The sequence below is a fragment of the Phacochoerus africanus genome, chromosome 7 (genome assembly GCF_016906955.1).
Source record: "Phacochoerus africanus isolate WHEZ1 chromosome 7, ROS_Pafr_v1, whole genome shotgun sequence".
In the NCBI taxonomy this organism is placed as follows: Eukaryota; Metazoa; Chordata; class Mammalia; order Artiodactyla; family Suidae; genus Phacochoerus; species Phacochoerus africanus.
The window spans coordinates 82,100,991-82,125,798 of record NC_062550.1 but is presented as its reverse complement, the minus strand read 5'-3'; the positions used below and the strand labels follow the sequence as shown (position 1 = coordinate 82,125,798).

Genomic DNA, 24,808 nt, shown 5'->3' with positions numbered 1-24,808 from the left:
TCATGAGGTGGGCATAGAGGGAACCTACCTCAACATAATAAAGGCCATATATGACAAACCCAGAGCTAACATCATTCTCCATGGTGAAAGGCTGAAAAAATTCCCACTGAGATCAGGAACAAGACAAGGATGTCTGCTCTCACCACTACCATTCAACATAGTTTTGGGAGTCCCAGCCATGGCAATCAGAGAAGAAAAAGACATAAAAGGAATCCAAACTGGAAAGGAAGAAGTCAAACTATCACTATTTGCAGATGACATGATACTGCACCTAGAGAATCCTAGACTCTACCAGAAATCTCTTAGCGCTCACCCGCGAATTTGGCAAAGTCGCAGGATACAAAATCAATGCACAGAAATCGAGTGAATTACCATATACCAACAATGAAAGATCAGAGAGAGAAATTGGGAAAGCAATCCTGTGTACCATCACATCAAAAAGAACACTTAGGAATAAACCTACTAAAGAGACCAAAAACCTGTACTCTGAAAACTACAAGCCACTGACGAAAGAAATCAAAGATGACACAAATAGATGGAAAGGCATACCATTTCTCCTGGACTGGACGAGTCAATATTATCAAAATGACTATAGCTACCTAAGGCAACATACGGATTCAATGCGATCCCTATCAAATTACCAAGGACAGTTTTCACAAAACTTCAACAAAATGTTTTCAAGTTTGTCTGGAAGCACAAAAGACCCAGAATAGCCAAAGGCATCCTGAAAAGGAAAAATGGAGCTGGAGGAATCAGGCTCCCAGGCTTCAGACCACACTACAAAGCAACAGTCGTCAAAACCGTATGGTACTGCACAAAGACAGAAACTTAGGTCAGCGGAACAGGGTAGAAAGCCCAGAATTAAGCCCACGCACCCACAGCCCACTCATCTATACAAAGGAGGCAAGAGTATACAATGGAGAAAGGACAGCTTGTTCAATAAGTGGTGCTGGGAAAACTGGACAGCCACATGGAAAAGAATGAAATTACAACACTCCCTAACACCATACACAAAAATAAATTCCAAATGGATTAAAGACCTAGATACAAGACCAGACACTATCAAACTCCTACAGGAAAACATAGGCCAAACACTCTCTGACATAAATGACAGCAACATCTTCTCAGATCCACCTATCAGAGTATTGACAATAAAAACAAAAATAAACAAATGGGACCTAATCAAACTTCAAAGCTTCTGCACAGCAAAGGAAACCCTAAACAACACAAAAAGACTACCCACAGAGTGGGAGAAAACCTTTGCAAGTGAATCGACTGACAAGGGATTAATCTCTAAAATCTATACACACCTTCTGCAGCTCAATATCAAAAAAACAAACAAGCCTATCAAGAAATGGGCAGAAGATCTACACAGACAGTTCTCCAAAGGAGACATACAGATGGCCAAGAAACACATGAAAACATGTTCAGCGTCACTCAGTATTAGAGAGATGCAAATCAAAACCACTCTGAGGTACCACCTTACACCAGCCAGGATGGCCATCGTCCAGAAGTCTACAAGCAATAATTGCTGGAGAGGGTGTGGAGAAAAAGGAACCCTCTTACACTATTGGTGGGACTGTAAATGGGTGCAACCACTGTGGAAAGCAGTATGGAGATGCCTCAGAACACTAAAAATAGAACTACCATTTGACCCAGCAATCCCACTTCTGGGCATCTATCCAGAGAAAACCACGACTCGCAAGGACACATGTACTCCAGTGTTCATTGCGGCACTGTCTGCAATAGCCAAGACGTGGAAACAACCTAAATGTCCATCGACAGAGGAGTGGATCAAGAAGATGTGGTACATGTACACAATGGAATATTACTCAGTCATTAGAAGGAAGGAAATACCGGCATTTTTTTTGCAACATGGATGGACCTAGAAACTATCATGCTAAGTGAAGTCAGCCGTACAATGACACACCAACATCAAATGCTTTCACTGACATGTGGACTGTGAAAAAAGGACAGATTGAACTTCTTTGCAGAACAGATGCCGACTCACAGACATTGAAAAACTTATGGTCTCCAGAGGAGACAGTTTGGGGGGTGGGGGGATGTGCCTGCGCTGTGGGATGGACATCCTGTGAAATCGGATTGTTATGATCACTATACAACTACAGATGTGATAAATTCATTTTAGTAAGAAAAAAATTAAAATTATAAAATTAAAGCAGCAATAGTGAACAACAACAAAAAAAGAAATAGGTTGTATTTGTGTATACTAACAATGAAATATTAGAAAAGGAATATAGAAATATAACATCTTTTAAAATCACACCCCCAAAAATTAAAGACCTAGTAATAAACCTCACCAAGAATGTGAAGGACTTACATGGTGAGAACTAGAAAACATTAATCAAGGAAATTAAAGAACACTCAAAGAAATGGGAATCTATTCCATGCTCCTGGATGGCAATAATTAATATAGTTAAAATGGTCATACTACCCAAAGCAATCTATAGATTCAATGCAATCCTTATCAAAATACTCATGACATTTTTTACATAACTAGAACAAACAATTCAAAAATTTATATGGAACCATAAAAGACTCAGAAATGCCAAAGCAATCCTGAGGAGCAAAAACTAAGCATGAGGCATAACTCCTCCAGACTTCAGACAACATTACAAAGCTATAGTAGTCAAGGTGGTGTGATACTGGTACCAAAACAGACACACAGCCCAATGGAACAGAGTAGAGAACCCAGAAATAAACCCAGACACCTATGGCCAATTAATCTTCGACAAAGGACGCAAGAATATAAAACGAGGAAAAGACACTCTGCAGTAAGTGGTGCTACGAAAACTGGACAGCTGCATGCAAATCAATGAAACTAGAACACACCTCACACCATGCAGAAAAATAAATTCAAAATGGCTTAAAGACTCAAACATAAGACTCAAGAAGAAAACGAAGGCAAAACATTCTCTGACATCTACCATACAAAGCTCTGTTATGTCAGCCTCCCAAAGTAATAGAAATAACAACCAAAAAGAAACCAATGGGACCTAATCAAACTTACAAGCTTTTGCACAGCAAAGGAAACCATTAAAAAAAAAAAGAGACAACCTACAGAATGGGAGAAAATAGTTTCAAATGATGCAACCGACAAGGGCTTGATCCCTCAAATATACAGACAAATCATACAACTCAACACAAAAAAAACAAACAACCCAATTGAAAAACTGGCAGAAGACCTGAAAAGACATTACTCTTAAGAAGACATAGAGATGGCCAACAGGCACATGAAAAAATGCCCAACATCATTAGTTATTAAAGAAATACATATCAAAACTACAATGAGATACCACCTCACACCAGTCAGAATGGCCATCATTAGTAAGTCTACAAACAACAATTGCTGGAGAGGGTGTGGAGAAAAGGGAACCCTCCTTCACTGTTGGTAGGAATGAAAATTGGTACAACTTTTATGGAAAGTATGGTGGTACCTCAGAAAACCAAGTATAGAACATATGATCTAGCAATCCCTCTCTTAGGCATATATTTGGGCAAAACTTTCACTGAAAAAGATACATGCACCACTATGTTCACTGCAGCACTATTCACAATAGCAAAAACATGGAAACCTAAATGTCCAACCACAGATGAATGGATTAAGATGTGGTACATATACACAATGGGATACTACTTAGCCATAAAAAAGAACAAAATAATGCCATTTACAACATGGATGGAACTAGAGACTCTCATACTAAGTGAAGTCAGTCAGAAAGAGAAAGACAACTACCATCTATCACTTATATCTGGAATCTAATATACGGCACAAGTGAACCTATCTACAGAAAAGAAACGAACTCATGCACGTGGAGAACAGACTTGCGGTTGCCCAGGGTGAGGGGGAGGGAGTGGGATGGACTGGGAGTTTGGGGTTAGACGCAAACTATAGCACTTGGAGTAGATAAGCAATGAGATCCTACTGCATAGCAGAGGGAACTATATCTAATCACTTGTGATGGAACATGATGGAGGATAATGTGAGAAAAAGAATGAACATATAACTGGGTCACTTTACCATATAGCAGAAATTGACAGAACACTGCAAATCAACTATAATAAAAATTAAAAAAAAAAAAAATCCTGAAGTACCAATAGGAGTAGCTTTTCAAAACTACATGGGAAAATACGCTAGAAGTTATTAGGAAAATGAGGAAACCAAAGAAAAAAATGTAGCAATGAGACCATGTTCATGTGCTTAGGGCATGATCTCAAAAATGTGCAATTTGCTTCCATACAAGCAGTGTGCCATCATTTACACACAGAACAGTCATCACCCCTATGTACACACAGACCGTTAAGAGATCCAGGTAAACACAGACATTCAGCTTTCAACCCTAGGCATTTGTGTTACTCAGTCACCATTATCAGCCAGAGTCACTAAATTTAGCTTTAGTGTGAAGATTCAGAGTGCACAAAACCATCAATATTAAAAGTCAAGCTATGGGAATGGGGACAAAAACTAAAACAGACCCATGCCACCACCTGCTGCCGTTAGTGTTTCTGAGGAACTGCTGCTGGTGAAGGAGCTGAATCCCACCTTGAGTTCTGAAACCTGATTACTCAACCTTCCCACCCACACGCCCTGGCACCATGTGGCTGGAGCCTGCATTCTAGTGACCAAGAGAATGGAGACAGTTTAAGAAACTTTCAACTTCAAACCAGCAAGTTGTTCCTCCTCAGGGAAGCAGCTTCTTGCTCCTCAAGCATCTCTGCCCCACCTCTTCCAACCTCCAGGGGGCATTAAATGCTCTGTTCTAGAACAGCAACAGGGTGGCCTGTCCCCACCACAGACAGAGGGACAAAAGTTAGCCTGCCTTGGCAGAAGGCTGCTTTCTGTAATAAGAGCTCATGGTGACAGTCAATCAGGGCTGCTTTTCTTCCCTGCCCATCCTGTGCTGATCCACTCTGCAGGCAAACCCCAGAGGTGCCCACCAAGACATCCAGGCAATCGGAGGAGACAAAGATGAATCAAAAGCAGGGTTTATTTTTCTAGCAAATTCACTAATCTATGTTCCAGCCTATGCATGAAGGGTAAATCACGCCCCACATAGACTCCTCGTATAAACAGTTATAACTTCCTACAGGAAAAAAATAAGTTTTAATAAAGTTCCTAGGCATCTGGGAGCAGATCATTTGCACATATTGAATGGTCTGTGCTTTCTTCTTTTATGTATTCAAATGTTCCTTTCCTGCTGCCTCTTCTGTGATGAGGCCCTGACAGTCCTATTTCCATGTCACTGATAACCGAGAATCACGGTATGATCTGAATTTATAATGCCCCGAGAACAGCTGAAAAGATCTCAATTAACCTCTTCAAACCTCCGAGTGCCTACTATTTGCTGGGCACATGCTAGGCACTAGGCAGTGATCCTGCTGGTTCTGAGAAGCGTACACTGTGCTACAGAAAGGAGTTTTCCTCCCAAGGGGCAGGAGGGTGTTTTCTGGGGATTGAGAGAACCAATTTCTCCCCCAGTTCCACCACCTGGGGTAGGTATAGAGCTCAGGCCCAGGCGCTGCTGTCTCTTCTGACAGGTACTGCCATGGAAAAACCAAGGCCAGTTTCTAAACAGCCGTGGAATTGGCTCCACAATCCACATAGTGATGTGTCTCCAAGGAGCTCTGGGTCATGTGGCCAATGTAGGAAATCTTCACTGAAGTCCTAGGGAAAAGAAAACCAAGAAAAATGAATTCTATTTCCGAGATGAAGAAAAAACTGCCGAAATAATTTCCTGCAAGCTCAGACAATATCCACAGGTCCCAGATGCATATCTTCATGATTACACAATCAGGCGGTCAGAGGATCTTTCCACATCCCCAGAGACACTGTGCCCTGAGCTGACCTTCTAAATAAGTGGTTCTCTATCGGGGACGATTTTACCTGACAGGAGACTTTTGGCAGCATCTGGAGACATCTGAGGTTGTTACAACTGAGTGGGGGAGGAGGTGGTGTTATCAGTTTCTGGCGGGTAGAGGCCAGGGATGCTGTTAAAGATCCTACAATGCACAGGACAGCCCCTCGCAGGCAGGAACTGTCTGGCCCAAAATGTCAACAGTGCCAAGGCTAAGAAGTGCTGCTCTAAACCCCCATATTTCAAATGTCTGCAGCTGACTCGTCACCTGCAAATTATCAGTTGTGGTTCCAGAAATAACCCTACGGATCCGTGACATGTGGTCATTTGTGTGGCTAGAGAACAAGTGTGGCCAAATGCCCAAGGTTTACGTCTTGAGAAAGCTCTTCTCTTCTTTCACTAGTTTCATCAGGATTCTAAAGGGATCACAACTTGACCCCATTTCACGGAGAAAACTCTATGTCTAACCGTTTGCTGTGACTCTGTGGTGACGGGGATCTGGACACTGCATCTAGAGGACACCGAGTGTCTACCCTATCTGTCCTGCAAGGCACTGGGTGTCCCCGCTTCGGTATGTGGGCCCCACAGGTTCTCCTGACAGAGGTGGTCAGCTCAGGCGGCCTGGTGGTCCAGGTTCACACGCAAAGGCCCCGGGCATGGGGGGGGGACAGCAACGTACCGCATGAAGACCACTATGTTGTGCACCAGGATGTCGGGCAAAGTGCAGAAGAAACTGCCAAACAGCAAACAGGAAAATAGTCAGTTTGGTTTAAAAAAAAAAAAAAGAGAGAGAGAGAGAGAATCCAAAGGACTGCTGAGTTACACTGTCAAACTGAGGAGCAGTCAGCCTGCTCTGCCCCACACCCAACCTCCCAGTCTAAGAGCTGGAACTCCTGGAGCTAAGAACCTGGAACTGTTCTGAGCCCCCAACCCCCGCCGCTGCCGCCAGGTGTCCTTCCATCCTCCCGCGCCAGGATCTTTTTGTTTCTCATACCCATCACAAAATGCTAGAGCTCAGAAAGGTTTCTAGTGGCCTAATGTTCTCTTTTAGAAATTCCAGCACCTCAGTCGCATATCAAAGACCACATCCTGGAGTTCCCATCGTGGTTCAGTGGAAAGGAATCTGACTAGCACCCCTAAGGACGTAGGTTCATAGGTTCGATCCCTGGCCTCTCTCAGTGGGTTAGGGATCCGGCATTGCCGTGAGCTGTGGTGTAGGTCACAGATGTGGCTTGGATCCTGCGTTGCTGTGGCTGTGGTACAGGCCAGTGGCTACAGCTCCTATTGGATCCCTGGCCTGGGAACCTCCATATGCCTCAGGTGCAGCCCTAAAAAGATAAAACAAAAATAACATTAGACTACATCCCTCCAAATTCACCTCAAGATGGCCAAAGATAGGGAACCCACAGGCCAAAAGCTGGAACTTAAGTCTGCACCAGCCCCAATCAACTAGGCTCAACTCTGAACCCCTTTCATTCAGTAAAAACCACACATAGACAGAATGCTGTCCTTACTACACATAGGAAAATGGTCCTCCCATCTCAGCCTTCGCAGTAAAATTCACCTGAAAAGAAGACACCAGAGTCAATCTGTGGCTGGGCAGGCTTGATAGAGAAGAGTACTATTATTAGCAACCCAAGGACCTGGGAGCATTCTTCCATCATTATACAAAATACTGCCTCAAGACTGTCCCTGCTACACACTATGAGCCTCTAACAAATCTCCCAACCTCTGCCCTTTTGAGAGGCCAATGGATGCCAGACTATCACAATGCCTCTTCTTGACTGTGGGCAAACTGCTTTCTCTTACAAATTCTTTTGTTCCCATAACACTTAAGTGCTAGCTGTCTCTTGCCTTAATTTTTCTTAATTACAGAGCCCGTCAGGACTTCCTCATCAACCAGTTCCTCCAAGTGGAAATGAGGAGAGGAAGAGAGAAGTAACAAGGTATGGCATTCCACCGCCCCTACTCTTCTCTCGGGCCCAAGGGGCCAGGCCCCTACAAGGACGGCGTACCAGGTGCTCGCTCCGCGGTGGAATGAGGGAGGCGTTGGAGGTCAAGTACGACCCGACCACGGTGTTCATGTACTGAACCTGGCTGGACAGGCTGGTCACCGCCACTGGGTAGAAGTTGGAGTTTCTGATTTTCAGGGTGGCCTGCATCAAGGCAAGTGAGGAAACACGTGTAAATGTCCTCAGTCCAAGGCTCGAAGGTGCACGACCCAGGAACGGGAGCCCTAACCTTACCGTGATGGCGAGGATTACAAGGGAGTCCTGCTTATTAAATGTGACTTTCACCACTTTGATGCCATCATCATCCACGAGGACCGAATGTGGAAACAGGAAGAAAACCACCAAACCAGATGCCAGGAGACAGAGCAGGACAGACAAGAGGACATATTGCTTACTGCAAAAAAAAAAAAAAAGCGCACATGACCAACACAGGCAGTCAGATATCAAAGTCCAATCAGTCAAGATTAAACATGAAACCGGAAATGAGAGGGGAGGGACAAGAAAGTGCAAAGAGCCAGGAACCACAACCCAGGCAAGTCAAGAAGCCTTTCAAACCGATCCACATGCTGTCTCCAATCTGGGAAGAGAAGCTGACGAGAGGAGCTGTGTGGACAGAAACCTCTCTTCCCCGCCCAGGGCACCCTCTTCTCCAATTCCTTCCAATTCAGTCCCTTCATTTGGCCCTGAAAATGCTTCTAACTTCAAGTTTCCTTCCCCAGAGTGTGATTGGGGGGCGGGGGCAGAGACATCTTGCTTGAGCAAACAGTATTAAAGGAAGTGGGGAATTTACAAGAACTGATAAAGGTTTCAAAAAGTTAACTGGCATTCACACGCCTAAAAAGGGACTGGGGACAGTGGCAGGCGTTAACAGGAGAGAGGCAGGTGACTTACGTTCTTTGAGGACGCAATCTCTGATCACTGTGTGGGATCAAAGCCACCAACTCATTTACTTGCTCTAGAAAACAACCAAACAACAACTTCAGTAAAATAAATCCCACATGCTGCAGGACTTTCACATATACAGCAACCTACCACAACATACACTTGTGTGGAATTAGGTGTTTCTAAGATATTGGTTTCACATTTGGGTCTAATGAACAAGAAACAAGTAAATCTGCAAAGTGCTACAAATTACAAAACATCCATCAGTGCTGCCAGGGCAATAACATGGAAGTTGAGAAATCTAGGATTTTTTTTTTTTGTCTTTTTTGCCATTTCTTGGGTTGCTCCCGCGGCATATGGGAGGTTCCCAGGCTAGGGGTCTAATCGGAGCTGTAGCCGCCAGCCCACGCCAGAGCCACAGCAACACGGGATCCGAGCCGCGTCTGCAACCTACACCACATCTCAGTGCAACACCAGATCATTAACCTACTGAGCAAGGGCAGGGATCGAACCCGCAACCTCATGGTTCCTAGTCGGATCCGTTAACCACTGCGCCACGACGCAACTCCCAAAAATCTAGGATCTTGTTCCAGCTTTACTGCATGGCCTTCAGCCAGCCGCTGCATAGCCTTCAGCTGCGGCATAGCCTTCAGCTGCTGCATGGCCTTCAGGGGCTCCACGGCCCTCAGCTGCTGATAGGCCTTGGGGAAGTCAATACCTCTCCAGACCACTGTGTCCTCATCTACAACACAAAGGCTTAATGTCAGATGGTTTCTAAGGTCCTTATCAGCTCTAAAGCTCTGTGACCCTCCATCTAATCCGTTAAGACTTCTTGAGGGCCAACTGAGTGATGGATAATTCTGCACCCCATCCAGGCTCCATTCCTATGCATGTTTTTCCACTTCTCACTTGATTGAACGATCTCAGGTTGTTAATGATTCAACATCTGCTTCCTTGAACAGAAGCTTCCAAGATGGTGTCTGCTCCCCCACCCCCCACCCCCCACCCCACCCCACCCCACCCAAACCATGCCAGGCCTTAAGAGTGAGAGCGATAAAGAAACATGCCTGTCAACAAAGTCCACAAAGTAGAACAAACCAAATGTTTCAGGCCAAAGAAACGACAAATAGAAGAGTGGAAGTAAAGAAAAGCAAGGCTTTCAACTATGAGGACCTGCCCGAGTTTATCAGGTCAGCTGAGCTGGCCCCTTCCTGCTCAGGGCACCATTTTTGACTGTGGTATTTCTGCTTAGGAGAAAAGCTCTACCTGAGAGACAAGAGAAGCCCCGTGGGTACCTTAGGATTCTCGCTGGGGAATCATCCTTCCCATGATCACCAAAGACTCTCACCTGTTGGAATGTAGCCTGTCCCCTGGCAAGTGAGACAGGTGATGCTATCTCGCCCAGTGAACTCCACATATGGGAACTGAGCAATGGCTTCTTCCTGCTCCCGTTCGGCCAGCAAGTCCTCTCTGTCATCTGCTTTCCTTCTCTTGCAGGAAGGGGGGTGAGCAGAGGCAGAATGCTGGGACCCCATGGCCGGGATGTGCCACTTGTGTCATGTCCTAGGATGCGAAGAGGCAAGTGAATGCATGTCAGTGGCCGTGCGCCTTTCTATGAAAAAAGTGAGAACACGAAATGGCTAAATTGCCCTTCTGAGTGTGATCCCAAACACCTGCACAATTTCTACCAAGCCTCTCATTTCGTAGTACTAATTCCCCTCCGACCTCAGCCGGAAGAGATGGGCCGTCTGCGCCAACCTGCCCAGCTCCCCACCGCCCCGAGACTCCAGTTCTCGGCACCCCAGCTTCCACGTGGTCCAGCCTCACCCCTTCCCGTCCGCTATTTGCAAACTCCGCGCTCTCGAGAAAACCTTTCTGGCAAACAACAGGCACCTAATCACTAATAGGCCTCAGCGATCCCCCGCCACTCCCAGCCCCCTCCAATCCCAGCCCCTGGAGGCGGGCTCAGGTCACGCCCCTCAGCAGAAAGCGGCCAGAGTCGCCCAGGCGTGACCGAACGCCAAAGACCCCAGACCTGCAGGCCGCGAACTCCTGGCACTTCCTCCTCAGACCACACCACCCGCAACCTGCCCGCTTCAGCGGGTTTACCTGCCTCTTAGGTCTTCCCAGCCGCCCGCAGTCGGTGCGCATGCTCCGAATGGCAAGCCGCCGAGGGATGCCGGCGTGGACGCGCGCATGCGCTCTTCGTGGCCCCGCTGACGCCGCGGTAGAGGGCGGTAGAGAGTAGAGAAGAGCAGGCCCTTTCCGGGATTGGGGGAGGTGGGCCAGAAGGGGTGGCCAGTGGTCCACCAGAAACACTCGGAAAGGCTCAAGTTAAGGTTCCACAGGAAGGGGAGGCAGGAAGCTCCGGAAGCCAAAGCCATTCTCAACTATTCTTTGAGCCCTGAGAGGACAAAGATGCATCAGACACAGAACCTGCCCTTATCCTACTTTAGGGCATCCTCTTTCCCAGCCTTAGACACACGCGCGCACACGCGCACATAAGACATGCACATAAAGGGTTAGAGGGCACTTTTAAATGGGCAGGTTGCTTGGAGAGACTGCCTGGTTGAGCTTTGCCTGCAGCAGAAAGGAACAAGGACAGACATTAAGCAGGTGAAGTTATAAAGATGATAACTGGGGACAGGAGAGTTTCTGAACAGGGTGAATGGATTGGGGGGGGGGGTCTGCACTGTATCTGAAAATGAGGCTGGCGACCTGTGAGTTCTCTGCCACCTCCATCTCTCTTTCTTTGAGGAAGACTGATGCCCTTGCTGCTGTCTAGCCACCTGCTAACTGCTGGTCACAATCAGTCCACTGAGCCTTTAGAGTAATAAATGTTAAAGTAAATAAATAAGTAAAAATAAAAATGCTGACCGGAGTTCCCGTCGTGGCTCAGTGGTTAACGAATCCGACTAGGAACCATGAGGTTGCAGGTTCAATCCCTGGCCTTGCTCAGTGGGTTAAGGATCCGGCATTGCCGTGAGATGTGGTGTAGGTTGCAGACGCAGCTCCTATCCCATGTTGCTGTGGCTCTGGCGTAGGCTGGAGGCTACGGCTCCAATTCGACCCGTCCATATGCCACTGAAGCAACCCAAGAAATGGCAAAAAGACAAAAAAAAAAATGCTGACCACCCCTTGTTGAAGACAGTAAGGTGGGGAGTCATGGCGATAGGTGTAGGGACCCCTGCACCAGTGGGGTCTTGCAGTGAGGAAGAAAGGTTGGGCTCAAGTCTGAATATAGCAGGGCACATGGGAATTGAGAGCCAAGGAGCAGGGTGAGAGTCAGTGGATGGAAAATTCCTAAGAGGAAACATCAGAGGTAGGGGGAATTCTGGCTAAAACTGACCTAACAGGATTCCTGCTGAAGACAGGCCATGGTGACCAGACATCACCTGGGGGGTAGTGGAGGATGGGGAATCTGATCAGATATGGAAGGTGATCAGATGTTGAGAGTCAGGTGTTCTTGCTAAGATGACTTAGCAGGGTTCATGCTAAAACTGGATTTTATGATGAGTGCACAGATGAGCCTAGAAGAAGGTTGAGGAACCTGGCTAAGTTTTGGTCAAGCAAAGAATATTTGTCAGAAACAACAAGGAGCTATTGCTTTTCTTTTTCCACCTCCAGCCTGCACCCTCTCCTTCCTGAAGTCATTCTTCACCTCTCTCTTTTCAAGCTCTATACCAGTTTGTAGTCCTTATTCATACAAACCTGATTTTGTTGGAGGCAGAAATATGCTCAGTGAAAAATACACCGCTCCCCTTACTTTTCATATGACAGTTTGAGATGACGAGATGTGTTTATCATCAGGGAAGTGCCTTAAAATGGATGGATACTCAAGTGCTGCTTTGACCTTCTCCTGTTTGGAATTTGAACTTGATGTTGAAGATGGGGCAGCTATCTTGTGTCCATGAGGCAAGAAGTGCAGGCTAAAGAAGGCTGGGTAGAGAAAGTAAAAAGAATCTGGGTGCCTGATATCATTTAGAGCCACACTCAGACTCTGACGTCTCACTGCATGAGAAAAATAACCACCCCCCGCCCTACAAATTCTGTATGTGTGTGTGCGTGTGCATGTGTGTGTGTGTTTCTCAAAGTGGGGTGCAGTCCTGGAAGATATAGAAACAGAGCTGGTTAAGGGGGTAGCTTGGATTTTAACACAGGCAGTGTGACTGCTTTACACATACACCATGTAGGCCACACTTGGGTTTCTAGTCTCTTTTAACAGCTGCCCTTAGGGCATTTGCCTTTAGAGAGAGGCCTGTCTGAGGCCTGTCTTCCAAGTCTGGATTTCTTGTCTGAAGACCCACTACTGACAGAGACTCCACCTGGGGAATCTGGGGAATAAGCCCATCCTTTAGTTATACAAGTATCACCTCACTTTATGGCCTCTGCTGGAAGCCTGCCAAGGGCAAGAGGTAGTAAGCCTAATACCCACACTATGGATGGGCACTGCTGAGGGCGGTCCAGGCTGTCCCAGGGGCGGGAGAGCTGAGGAGGCCTGATTCATACCAGCCTAAGAGGAAGAAAAGATCAGGGGAAGATTGAAGGCTGTGGATGCTTCGCAAGGGAAGGGAAACAGGCTGAGGGCTTGCCTGTGGTGAGGAAAAGCAGGGCTCAGTTTGCTGGAGACTGTCAAGGGGGCCTGGGGAATTAACCAGCAGAACTCATGAGGCTTTCTGGAACAGATATGTTAAGGAGGACCATTGACTGAAACAGCCCACTCCCAGCAGGAAGTAATTATGGAAGAAAGAGACCTCTGCCCCCAATTCCCAAGAAGTATCTTGAGTATGAAGTCTCTCAGGGTGGGGGGGGGGGGCGGTGCTAGGGGACCATTGACTGAAATGGCCACCTTGGCCAGGCATGATAATAGCCACTTGCATGACTTGTCTCAGAACAGGAGGCCCTGACAAGGAACTTCGTGCTGCCCTGAAGACGAACCGGGACAATTTGAAAGGGGCCAATAGGAAGGAGGAAACAACCAGCCTCCCAGGGGCCTTGGCACTGGAATCCATCTTTGTTGCGAGGTGCACATGCCACTGACGAGGACCCTGAGCCAGACCAAGTCTGGGCCGAGCAAAATGATTGGCCAGAGACAACCCAGAAACTACCCCCATCCCCATAAAACCAGAGACTGCGAGCCACATGGCTGAGCAGTTCTCCTGGATTCCCTTACCCTGCTACTCTCGGCCTGGCGCCCCTTCCCAGTAAAGTCTTTTGCTTTGACAGCAGATGTATCTCTTGGGATAACTCATTTCTGAATGTTAGTTAAGAGCCCATTCTGCAGCAGATAGACTCTGGTGCAGATGTGGCTCCTATTCTTTTTTTTTTTTTTTTTTTTTTGGCTGCCCTGCAGCATATGGAGTTCCCAGGCCAGGGATCAGATCTGAGCAAAGTTGCAACCTAAGCCGCAGCTGTGGCAACACCAGATCCTTAACCCACTGTGGTGGGCTGGGGATTGAACCTGCGTCTCAGGGCTCCCAAGACGCCCCCGATTCTGTTGCACCACAGCAGGAACTCCTTGGCTTCTGTTCTTATTCCTCCTCGTCTCCCCAGCTCCCAGCTTGAACCCTGGTGCATAGTAGGCCCTCAAAATTCTTGCAGAAGGACTCAGCCTGGAGGCTGGCCAGCACCGCCTGGGGGAGAAGTCCTGCATCCGCCTCAGCCATCCAGGAGGTGGTTTTAATTGGGCAGCACATTCCAGAGGAGACACCCATCACTTCTCACCTGTGCTTGGCTTCCAGGGTTGCCTCACCTTCCCGGTTATGAGCAGTGAGGGTACTGCAGACATGAGCTCACTGGGGCTCTCCGGGTGGGCCGGGGCAGAGTGCAGCCAAGTGAGGCTCCCTGCCCTCCCAGCCGCTCCAATTTCTCCTTGGGCGTTATATACCCCTGGCCCCACAGGCTGGGGAGAATAGGGCGTTGATTGACTGCCCTCCTGAAAGGCCCTGAAGGGCAGGAGGCTGTCAGGGATGAGCTCTGCTGGGCTCTGCACCCAACCCCTCACACACTGGCTCAGAATGGGGTGGGGGTGGGGGTGTAGGTCTGTGTTAACCTCCCTCTGCCCTGACAGGAAAACCAACGGCTTTCAGGGAATAGTGCTCTTCATGTTTTCACTCTGTCCCCTTTATTTATTCCACAGTAGAGAAAACTTTCTTGAGGTTGAATGATATCCAATAAGTGAAAAAATCCAGACCAGAACCAATTTTTTTTTTACTTGTTTTTTTAGGGCCATACCCACGGCATACGCAGGTTCCCAGGCTATGGGTCGAATCGGAGCTACAGCTGCAGGCCTACACCACAGCCGCAGCAACGCAGGATCCGAGCCACATCTGTGACCTACACCACAGCTCATGGCAACACCAGATCCAAGACTTATCTGCAACATATACCACAGCTCACAGCAATGCTGGATCCCTAACCCACTGAGCGAGGCCAGGGATCAAACCTACAACCTCATGGTTCCTCGTTGGATTCACTTCCGCTGCGCGATGATGGGAACTCCAGAACCAAATATGATGTGTCCTCATTCTGCTCACTTTCCAAAGAGGTCTGGGACTTGCTAGAATGAGGGGCAGAGCCAGGTCTTAGCCCCATTGCTGCAGCCACTGTGGCCATGGGCAGACTTAAGGGGGCACACAACCTTGTTTATTTAATGGATTCTGTGTTCATCCTAACTCGGATCAGAGGGCTCAGTGTGCCAAGCTCTGGTGCGTATGTCATCTAGATAAAGAGTGAAACTGGCCCCTGTCTGAAGTTCCAGGTCCTTCCTCTAAAGGGCTAAAGGGAGAAGGGGGAGAAGAGAGTCCCTGACATTTAAGAATTCTTCTAACAGTGGAGCATTTCGTCACTTACCTGGGGCTTCCTTTGATGTGGAGCAGTGTTATTTCCATTTTACACTGAAATCACGGAGCTGAGATGTCACAGTCAGAGAGGCTGATGGCCCCAGCTAGAGCAGTAAGGTCAGAACTGGGTTGTGGGATTTCTGCTCCCGTGTTCTGTCTCTTTGTACTTTACTGTGCTATTTCCCATGAGGAATGGTCACAGGGGAGTTCCTGTTGTGGCTCAACGGGTTAAGAACGCAACATAGTGTCTGTGAGGATATGGGTTCAATCCCTGGCCTCACTCAGTGAGTTAAGGATCCAGCGTTGCCATGAGCTGTGGTGCAGGTCACAGATTCAGCTCGGATCCCACGTTGCTGTGGCTCTGACCTAGGCCGGCAGCTGTAGCTCCGATTTCGACCCCTAGCCTGGGAACCTCCATATGCTGCAGGTGCGGCCACAAAAGAAAAAAGGAAAAGCATGGTTACAGACCTGTTCCAGGAAGAGAAGTGGGCCATGGGGTCTAGAGTCGGGGAGGGGCTGCATGGGTGATGGGCCCACAGCAGTTAGGGGCAGGAACCCTGCCCAGAGAGGTCACCTGTGATGGGGAGACACTGTGGGAATGTAGGGGCTTGTGTGTTCAAGGAACTGATGATCCACTACAAGCCAGCGAAGATCTTAGCCCTTTATTGGAGCCACCATCAACCACGTGGTCCTCAAGCCCAGGGTCTCCTCAGCTCCTTCCCTGAGGGGCACAGAGGAGGCTGACTGTGGGACTCAGGCACACCTGGCTCAGGGGTGCACCCTGGAAGAGCCAATAAACGGTCCTGAGTATTGGCTGCAGTGGGAGACATGAACCTTCCTCCACAAACCCAAGGGGACAAAATATGTCCTTTTTCTTTTTTTTTAAATGGAGGTATTCCCCTGTGATTCAGCAGGTTAAGGATCCAGCATGGTCCCTGCAGTCGCTTAGGTTGCTGCTGTGGTACACGTTCCATCCCTGGCCTGGGAATTTCTTGCTTTCTTTCTTTCCATTTCCTGGGCCGCTCCCGCGGCATATGGAGATTCCCAGGCTAGGGGCCGAATCGGAGCTGCAGCCACCAGCCTACGCCAGAGCCACAGCAACGCGGGATCTGAGCCACGTCTGCAACCTACACCACAGCTCACAGCAACGCCGGATCCCCAACCCACTGAGCAAGGGCAGGGACCGAACCCTCAACCTCATGGTTCTTACTCAGATTCGTTAACCACTGAGCCACGATGGGAACTCCTGGCCTGGGAATTTCTGCGTACTTGCAGGCACAGCTAGGAAAAAAAAAAAAAAATTTAATGGAAACCAACCTAAATCAACTCAGAGCCCCTTCCTGACTGGCTGGCAGAGAATTTCATCTGCCCTCCCTTCCCCAAGATGTCTTAAGAGTCCTACAGACTTGCTTCTTAGTGCCCAGGAAGCAGGGGCAGGAATGGCCTCACACACTCAGCCCTGTGTCATCTCTGTCCTCCTCGTCCAACACCCCACAGACTTTTGATTTGGGGGGTGTTACTGCTTTCTTGAGGTTTGGGTGTCTCTGCTCTGGCTGGCAGAGCTGGTGCCTGGGGTCTGCATGTCCAGTGCACAGGGCAGATGCAGCCAGGGTGGAGATCTCAAAGCCTCACCCCTCCTCCACAGACTTGCCCGTGGGAGGTTCCCAAAGGTTCCATCTCTCCTCTCCCTCCCCACATTTTCCTTTCTCTCCTCAATGGCTCTCCAATAAGCTGAGCCACTGATAGAAGACAGCTTAAGAGGTAGTCTTAAAGCAATCTTTTAAGAAACTTTCTCTTTTAAGAAATCAAAGAGACCCAAAGGGCTCTTATCTTCTTGGAACAGGGGCCAGAAATACAGAGAGAACCAAAACACAAGCTGCTCTCTTAAAAACAACACCTGAACCGGACTCTGTCGTGGGGGGCCCTGCGGATGGAGGAGATCGGTACCTGGACCCTGAACACTGTTAGCAACTGTCCCCAGGGTCTATGTGATGGGTCTATGTGGGGGTGTCAATCATTATAATTCCCAAGGCCCCTCCGTTGACCTCAGATGAACGCCCTCCAAGTCACAGCATCGTGGGTAAACCGCATGGCCCTCCCTCCCCCTCCAGGAATTGCTACCCCTGAGCATCCCTCCCCCAGAAGCTCTGGGCCACCTCCTGAATGGCAACTCTGTTAGGAGCTGGCACCCTCGGGGCAGATATGGGAGGGAGGCTGCCTGTGGGGGAGGCCAGGGGTGGGCTTGCTGGATTTTAACTGTGCTGTGAGCATTTGATGAGACCCTGGTTGACATCCCCACACACTTTCTCACCCCATGCGCCATCTTTAAGGACAAACATGGTGGCTGAACGGATCCACATCTGATTTTCATCCTAAACTACCATTCAGCTCCCCTCTGTGTCTGTTGCTGCACTGGGCATCACGCCCAGAGTCTCTGCCCAGAGGAGGGACTAGTTCTGAGCAAGCCAACACTCTGAGCAAAGAAGACTGGGAGGACGCAGCGGGTGATAGGAATGAGGACGCCCCAGGGAGAACCTGAGGACAGAAGGATGAACACCAAGGTGTTTAGTGAAACAAAATCCTAACCACACCCATCTGTCTGAAAGAGCTCTTGGTGTCTTCCCTCCCCAGCCATCCAAAGTCAGTGGTTGGATTCAGGTCCTCTACATCCATTGCCTAGGCGACCACAGTAGACTGCATAGTAGGCTGACTTAAAAACAAACAAACAAACAAACACACAAACACAGCATCAGAGGCATCTTGGGAGCACTGGGACATAGCTTTGATCTCCGGCCTGGCACAGTGGGTTAAGGATCCAGCATTGCTGCAGCTGTGGCTAAGGTCAAAACTGCAGCTTGGATCTGATCCCTGCCCTGCCATGTGCTGCAGGGCGGCCAAAAAAGGGAAGAGAAGAGGAAAAAAAACAATAAAAGCATTGACTGAGTACCTATTATGTGTCAGGCCCGGGAGTAGGCACTTTAGGCATGCTTATCTCATCTGGTCCCCTCAACGAATGGAAGTCATCATGCCCTTTGATGGATGAGGAGTTTGCAGCTCAGAGAAGTAAAGCAGCTTGCCCGGTGTCACACAGCTGGGGTACAAGTGCCCCACCAGGCCCAGCTTCTTGCCCTTCTGGCCCTTTCCTCCACACTCCCTCGGTCTAATGGTCCTTGTCTAAAAGATAAACGTGATGGTCTCCTCTTGTTTCTTATTTTTTATTTTTTTATTTTCTATTTTTTATTTTTATTCATTTATTCTTTTAGGGCTGCACCCACAGCATACGGAAGTTCCCAGGCTAGGGGTCAAATCAGAGCTACAGCTGCTGGCCTACACTACAAGCACAGCAGTGCCAGATCCGAGCCAAGTCTGAAATCTGCTCTGCAACTCACAGCCACGTTGGAACCTTAACTCACTGAGCAGGGCCAGGGATAGAACCCTCGTCCTTGTGGCCACCAGTTGAGCTTGTTATTGCTGAGCCATGACAGGAACTCCCTCATCCTATTTCTCAAAACCTTCCGTGGCTCCTCACAGGCTGCAGGAAAAGACCCAAACCCCTTCCACAGCTTGCAAGGCCCTTTCCACTGTCCTGCTGCCCTCCTCCCACTAACCGCACACTCTGACCACAGAAGACTATTTGTAGCTCCCTAAACATGCCGGGACTTTATGTGCTTGCTCGTTCTGTCCTCTTTGTGTAGGATATTCTTTCCTCTCTGCCCCACCCTACTCCACACCCCATTTCCTATGCCCAGAGAGATCCTACGCAACCATCCAAGTGCAGCCCAGATGTCACCCTGAAGTCCTATCTGCACACCCATCTGCTGCCCCTACACACATGGTGCTTGGCGTTGGCGCCGCCATCCTCAAACCTATCTGTGTCCTCTGTCGGACTCCTCTCTAGCCCCTGTGCTTTCTCGCTCTATTATAATTGTCTGTTGACCAGGCTGACTGTCCTGTTAGATTGTAAACTCTGTGAGGACAGGGATGGTGTCTCTGGAGCCTAGAGGCGAGCCTGGCAGAGGGTAGGAGCTCCTCATTCAACAGACATTTGTTGAGTGAGTGAATTGAGTGGATGAATGGTGAGCCCCTTGGGGCAGGGACAGGGTCACAGTCACCAGACACAGTCTGTGTCCCCATCTCATGGCAGGTGCCCTGCATCCAGTGGATGTGCCATCAAGGGCGAATGAATGGAGGCCAAAAGAAGAGAAAGGATGGAGGGGAGGAGGGAAGAGGGAAGGTTAGATTTGGAAGGCAGTGCAGGCCCGGGCACTGCTCCATTCTTTCCACCAGAGGGCACAGGAGCCCGGAGAGCTGGGAAGAGATGGGTAGGCTCTTCCTGAGCTTCAGCCTTTATACCCACAGAGGTTTGGGGTGGTTTTCCTCCATTCATGGAGGCAGTCAGGACCTGGAGGAAGGAGCCCACCCAAAGCTGGGTTACCACAGCAGTAGACCTGGCATTAGCCTGGCCTGCCCTGCCTGGTGGGACCAGAAGGAACCAGCTCCCTGACCTTGGATCTGGATGTACGCAGGCAAGACTAACCTTGGGACAGGTAGGTGCTTGCCGCTGGAGGCTATGACTGGAGCGAAATAGGTCCAGAGCTTGGAACAGGCCTGGGGGAGGTAGTTTACACAAATTCCTAAACAGTAAGCAACTGCTTAGCACACACAGCTTTGTCCTCCCACCCCACGCCAGTCAAGGCCAACCTCCCAGGGCGTTGGGCTGGGAGACATCGATGAGCACGACCTAGTCCCTGCCCTCCAGGCACGACCCCCTCTCCCCTTGGAAGCCCCGCACCCACGTGGGACCTGGGGCACCACCGTTTACTCTGTGCGCCTCAGCTTCCTTCCACGTAACATCATTAAAATGATGAAATGAGCTCATCATGAGAGCCTCTTAGAATAGTGTCTGCCAGGCAATAAGCATTCAGTAAAGGCAGCTTTTATTAGCTATTATTGTGATGAGGAGGAGGACTCGGGTTTGATCCCTGGCCTCGCTCAATGGGTTGAGGATCCCGCATTGCCGTGAGCTGTGGTGTAGGTCACAGACGTGGCTCAGATCTGGCGTGGCTGTGGCTGCAGTGTAGGCCAACCGCTGTAGCTCCAATCAGACCCCTAGCCTGGAAACTTCCATATGCCTTGGATGTGGCCCTAAAAAAAAAAAAAAAAGACAAGCAACAACAACAACAAAAAACCTAAAACAAGCCCTTAGAAGCTTGCATTGCAAGCCCCCAGGAGACCAGTCACTGCCACCATCTTTAGATTAGACTTGAGCACCCACCCCGCTGGTCTTGCCATGTCATGTCCTTAGGTGTGGAGAAGAGGGCTGGGTACTGTGCTCACAGGGAGGTTGGACCTGAAAAGGGAGCACACCCAGCAGACCCAGAGAGAGGACTGAGGCTCAGGCCAAGAGAGTGGAAGAGGTTACAGAGACAAGAGGAGGCAGGACAGAAAGAAGAAGGGTCCAGCCCACTGACTCACTGCCCCACCTCTTGGGGTCTCGGGGCTGTGCGGCCACCCTCCTGGGCCATTCATCCCAACCAAGACAGCCTGGTGACATTAGTCTCATTAGATGACACCCAGCATTTGTATGATCAAGAGCTTTGAGAGTGTGGCAGCTTTGGCCTCTTCCCCACCTCTGTGAACAGGTGCGCAAGGGGACCAGTTACAAGCAGGCAGAGGGAGAGGGCTGAGCGGGCAGGGAGCAGGCAGCCCAGGATGCTGGAGAGATGGAGCATGACCCTGGACCACCGTCCAGACTGGCCGGGCCAGGGCACGTTCCTCCCATCTGGGCAGTGGGTGGGGGTGAGGACGGCCTTGTGCGAGGTGGGGGCCAGGAGCTGGGAGCTGGGCCTCTCGGATCCTCTTTTTGGTCCCTGCTCCTGCCTCAGCTTCCTCTGTGCTCTGCCTTCTGTCCCTGCCACCGAGCACAGGCTCAAACCCCGCCCTCCTCCCAGAAGTTAGTGCCTGTGTTACTTCCTCCACGAAGCCCTCCTTGATTCTGACCCTCTGCCCAGGACCATCCCTTGGAATGTTCCTGTTTATAGTCTCTCATGGGGCTTTGCCTTGCCTCTCGCACGATCACACAGAGGCGGCCGAGTACAGCGCTGGAGGCATGGATTCTGCCCCCCCACCCCCCGGGCCTAGATTCTGACGCTGACCTGTACCAGTTGCATGGTGGGGCAAGAGTCTCCCAAATCCGCTGTGCCTCAGTTTCCCCCTCTAGAAGATGGGCAAACAACCCTACCTTCCTTACAGGGCTGATGGGGCTTTAATCAAGTAACACACATCCAGCGTTTCAGTCAGGACCTCGCATATAGGAAACGCTGCATCTGCTCTTGTCACTGGGGTGTCTGTGCCTTATCTCCTCATGAAGCTCACAGCTCCTTGAGGAGACAGTCGGTCTGGTTTACGGAAGCCAATTTGTGTTCCCCCTCCCCCTGCAGTCCCAGAGCAGGGCCTGGCCCCCAAGGGTCCTTGCTGACGGTGTGTGGAAGGGGGATGGGTTCCAAGGGCCGTCTCCCTGGCCGGCTGTCCGGCCCGGGCCCCTGCAGAGTGGAGCTGTCTCCCTGGCTGAGGGCCCCCCCTCCCACAGCCCCGCCCGAGCTCCGGCAATTTTCCCTGGCAGCTCCCACGTTCTGGACTAACTTTAGGGTTGGTTTCCAGCTGTGGTTGGATTTTTTTTCTGCTTGAAAAATATTTTAAGCAGCTGGTGGGGAAGGGGTGGAGAGGGGGCCAAAGAATAATAAATAAGCTTGTGAAAGGAAGATTGTCTAAATGCCTCAGAGCGACCTCGGCCTACAGCCTGGTCTGCATGTGGTGCCAAGGTCTGGGGGCTGTCAGGTGGGTGGGGGTGGGGAGGGGGCCCCCCCGATGGCTTCACAAGCCGAGGACAAAGACACTCTGCCCCTCATGAGCATCCTCTTGTTCTTGCTTTCACTCTGTGCCCTGCCTGGATTTTGAAGATGCAAGAAATAAACAGATCGGAAAGAGCTAGTTCTGCAGCAGGCAGGATCGAGGTTAGACTCTGAAAAGAACTTTCTATCAGGACCTATCCCAGAAACCCACCCTCACGTCACTCAGGAGGCTGTTTTTCTCCAGAACTCAACTTCCTTCTTAGTTCTTGTTACCCAAGACCCCCATGCCACACCCCCTTGCTCTTCATTCCCCTAACAAGAGAGTTTCCATCCTCCTGCACCCCAGTTTCATCAGCTTCCTCTTTCCTTTCGGCTCCGCTCTGCCACGAAAGCCCTCAGGCTCTTTCCCTAAATCTTCACCTCAGTCACCTCGCCAGATGGGGGGAGGTGGGGAGACCTCCCCAAGAGGAGCCGGCAAGCAGCTCAGGCCCCCAGCCAGGAGCCCAGGCCCATGGGCTGCCCCACACACAGATGGAAGCTTCCTGCTGCCCCTGAGCTGGCTGGGGAGGACTGTGGAGACAGAGGCCCACAGAAAATCGGGGGCAGAGAGAGACAAACTCCATCACAGCGTCAAACAGAAGCTAAGTCAGAAAGAAACAGGGAGCAGGTCATATGCGGGCAGGGAGTGGACAGTCACCAGGAAGCCTGCCTGGCCAGGTCCCATGGACATTCCTGTGGCCTCTGATGGCAGGGTGGGCTCAACCCTGAGGGCTGTTGGGGTGCCGGGGCCCAGCATGGGGGCTCTGGCCTGGGAAGGCAGAGGGGCTCTGGCCTGGGAGGGCAGAGGGGCCCTGCCCTGCAGCAGGCCCAGTTCTCCCGAGGGCTCCCCCCACTGCGATCAGAGCCAAGAAAGAGGGTTGTGCAGCCCAGGGACGCTGTGGGTGGCAGAGAGTGCCCCACAGTCTAGGGGAGCCAGCACCAGGGGCAGGAAAGGCTGGGAAGCAGGGGGCAGACCTTCTGGGCCCAGGCAGGGCACTAGTGGAGCAGGAAAGTGCTGGCCCAAAGGACCATGCTTTGAGGAATGAGGGGTGGCAGCTGAGCGTGGAAAGGAGGCTGTCTGGGGGTCAGGGAGCTTTGCTGGGGAGGGGATTGTGCCCCCTGGGGGGGTAAGGTGCTTACCATTCTCAGCTCACTGTGGCGGAAGGGCAGGCTAGTTTTGCGTGGATGGAGAGCTTTCTTCAAGGCTTCCCCATAGTGATCTGCACCCCTTGGATACCTCTGCCCTCTGAGGCCTCCCCTAGCAAGGAAAACAGCACAGGTCTAGGTTTTTTTCTCTTTTTAGGGCCACACCTGCAGCATATGGAAGTTCCCAGGCTAGGGGTGGAATCAGAACTACAGCTGCCAGCCTTCGCCACAGCCACAGCCACAGCCACGCCAGATCCTTAACCCACTGATCAAGACCTGTATCCTCATGGAGACTAGTTGGGTTTGTAACCCACTGAGCCACCATGGGAACACCCAGGTCTAGATTTATAGCGGAAAACTCTACTTACTAGCTGATCCTTGCCGCCCAGCTAACCCTGACCGCAGCAAAACTTAGCGTCCCACTGGCTTCTCAGACAGCATGAGAAAGGGAATTTATATTTGCTAATATTATTTTACACTTACGCTGAACAGGAAATTTCCCAAAGCATTTTTTCTAATTATGAAACACATATTAAATATATGTATGTAGAGTTTAATAAACAGTTATAAAACACCCATGTTTCCATAACCCAGGTCAAGAAATAGAAGCCTGCCAGTGTCCCTCCCAATCCCAGCCCTAAGCCTCTGCCCTGGAGGGAACCAGAATCCTCACCTCTGATCGTCCTTTCCTTGTTTGTCTTCCGAAGCATTTAGTCTCTTAGATGTTAATTACCATCTTTGAGTTTCACAATAAACCTTATAATTCTCATCTTACAGATGAGGAAACTGAGGCTCGGAAGGGTTTTTGTTTGTTTGTTTGTTTGCTTGCTTGCTTTTTCAGGGCCTCACCTGGGGCATATGGAGGTTCCCAGGCTAGGGGTCAAATCAGAGCTACAGCTGTCAGCCTATGCCACAGCCACAGCCATGCCAGATCCTTAACTGACTGAGCGAGGCCAGGGATCGAACCCGCAACCTCGTGGTTCCTAGTCGGAATCATTTCTGTGGCGCCATGATGGGAACTCCTCAGAAGGTTTTAATAACAAATCCAAGGTCACTCATAAGTTGGCGGCAGAACCAGGGTCCTATTTGGACCAGCTGATGCCTGGCTGGTTTCTTGCTCAAAGCAGAATCCACAGGAAACCCTGGGACAAGCCCGGTTT

General features: G+C 49.9%; 1 protein-coding gene across 5 annotated transcripts; it reads right to left on the bottom strand.

The window, feature by feature from the left end:
• Window positions 1–4,991: 4,991 nt before the first annotated feature.
• On the bottom strand, window positions 4,992–10,957 carry TMEM106C (transmembrane protein 106C). 5 transcript variants are annotated; one of them, XM_047788077.1, is made up of 8 exons: window positions 10,880–10,957; window positions 10,119–10,333; window positions 8,780–8,843; window positions 8,123–8,282; window positions 7,892–8,032; window positions 7,391–7,440; window positions 6,556–6,609; window positions 4,992–5,686 (listed from the first exon to the last, which is right to left on the bottom strand). In XM_047788077.1, the coding sequence occupies exons 2-8, from the start codon at window positions 10,303–10,305 to the stop codon at window positions 5,590–5,592; spliced, it is 753 nt and encodes a 250-aa protein (XP_047644033.1). In that variant the 5' UTR covers window positions 10,306–10,333; window positions 10,880–10,957; the 3' UTR covers window positions 4,992–5,589. The 5 variants fall into 5 exon arrangements, with proteins under 5 accessions (XP_047644033.1, XP_047644034.1, XP_047644032.1 ...); XM_047788078.1 differs by having other exon boundaries at window positions 10,884–10,955; XM_047788076.1 differs by having other exon boundaries at window positions 10,119–10,382; window positions 10,880–10,936.
• Between the last annotated feature and the right edge of the window lie 13,851 nt (window positions 10,958–24,808).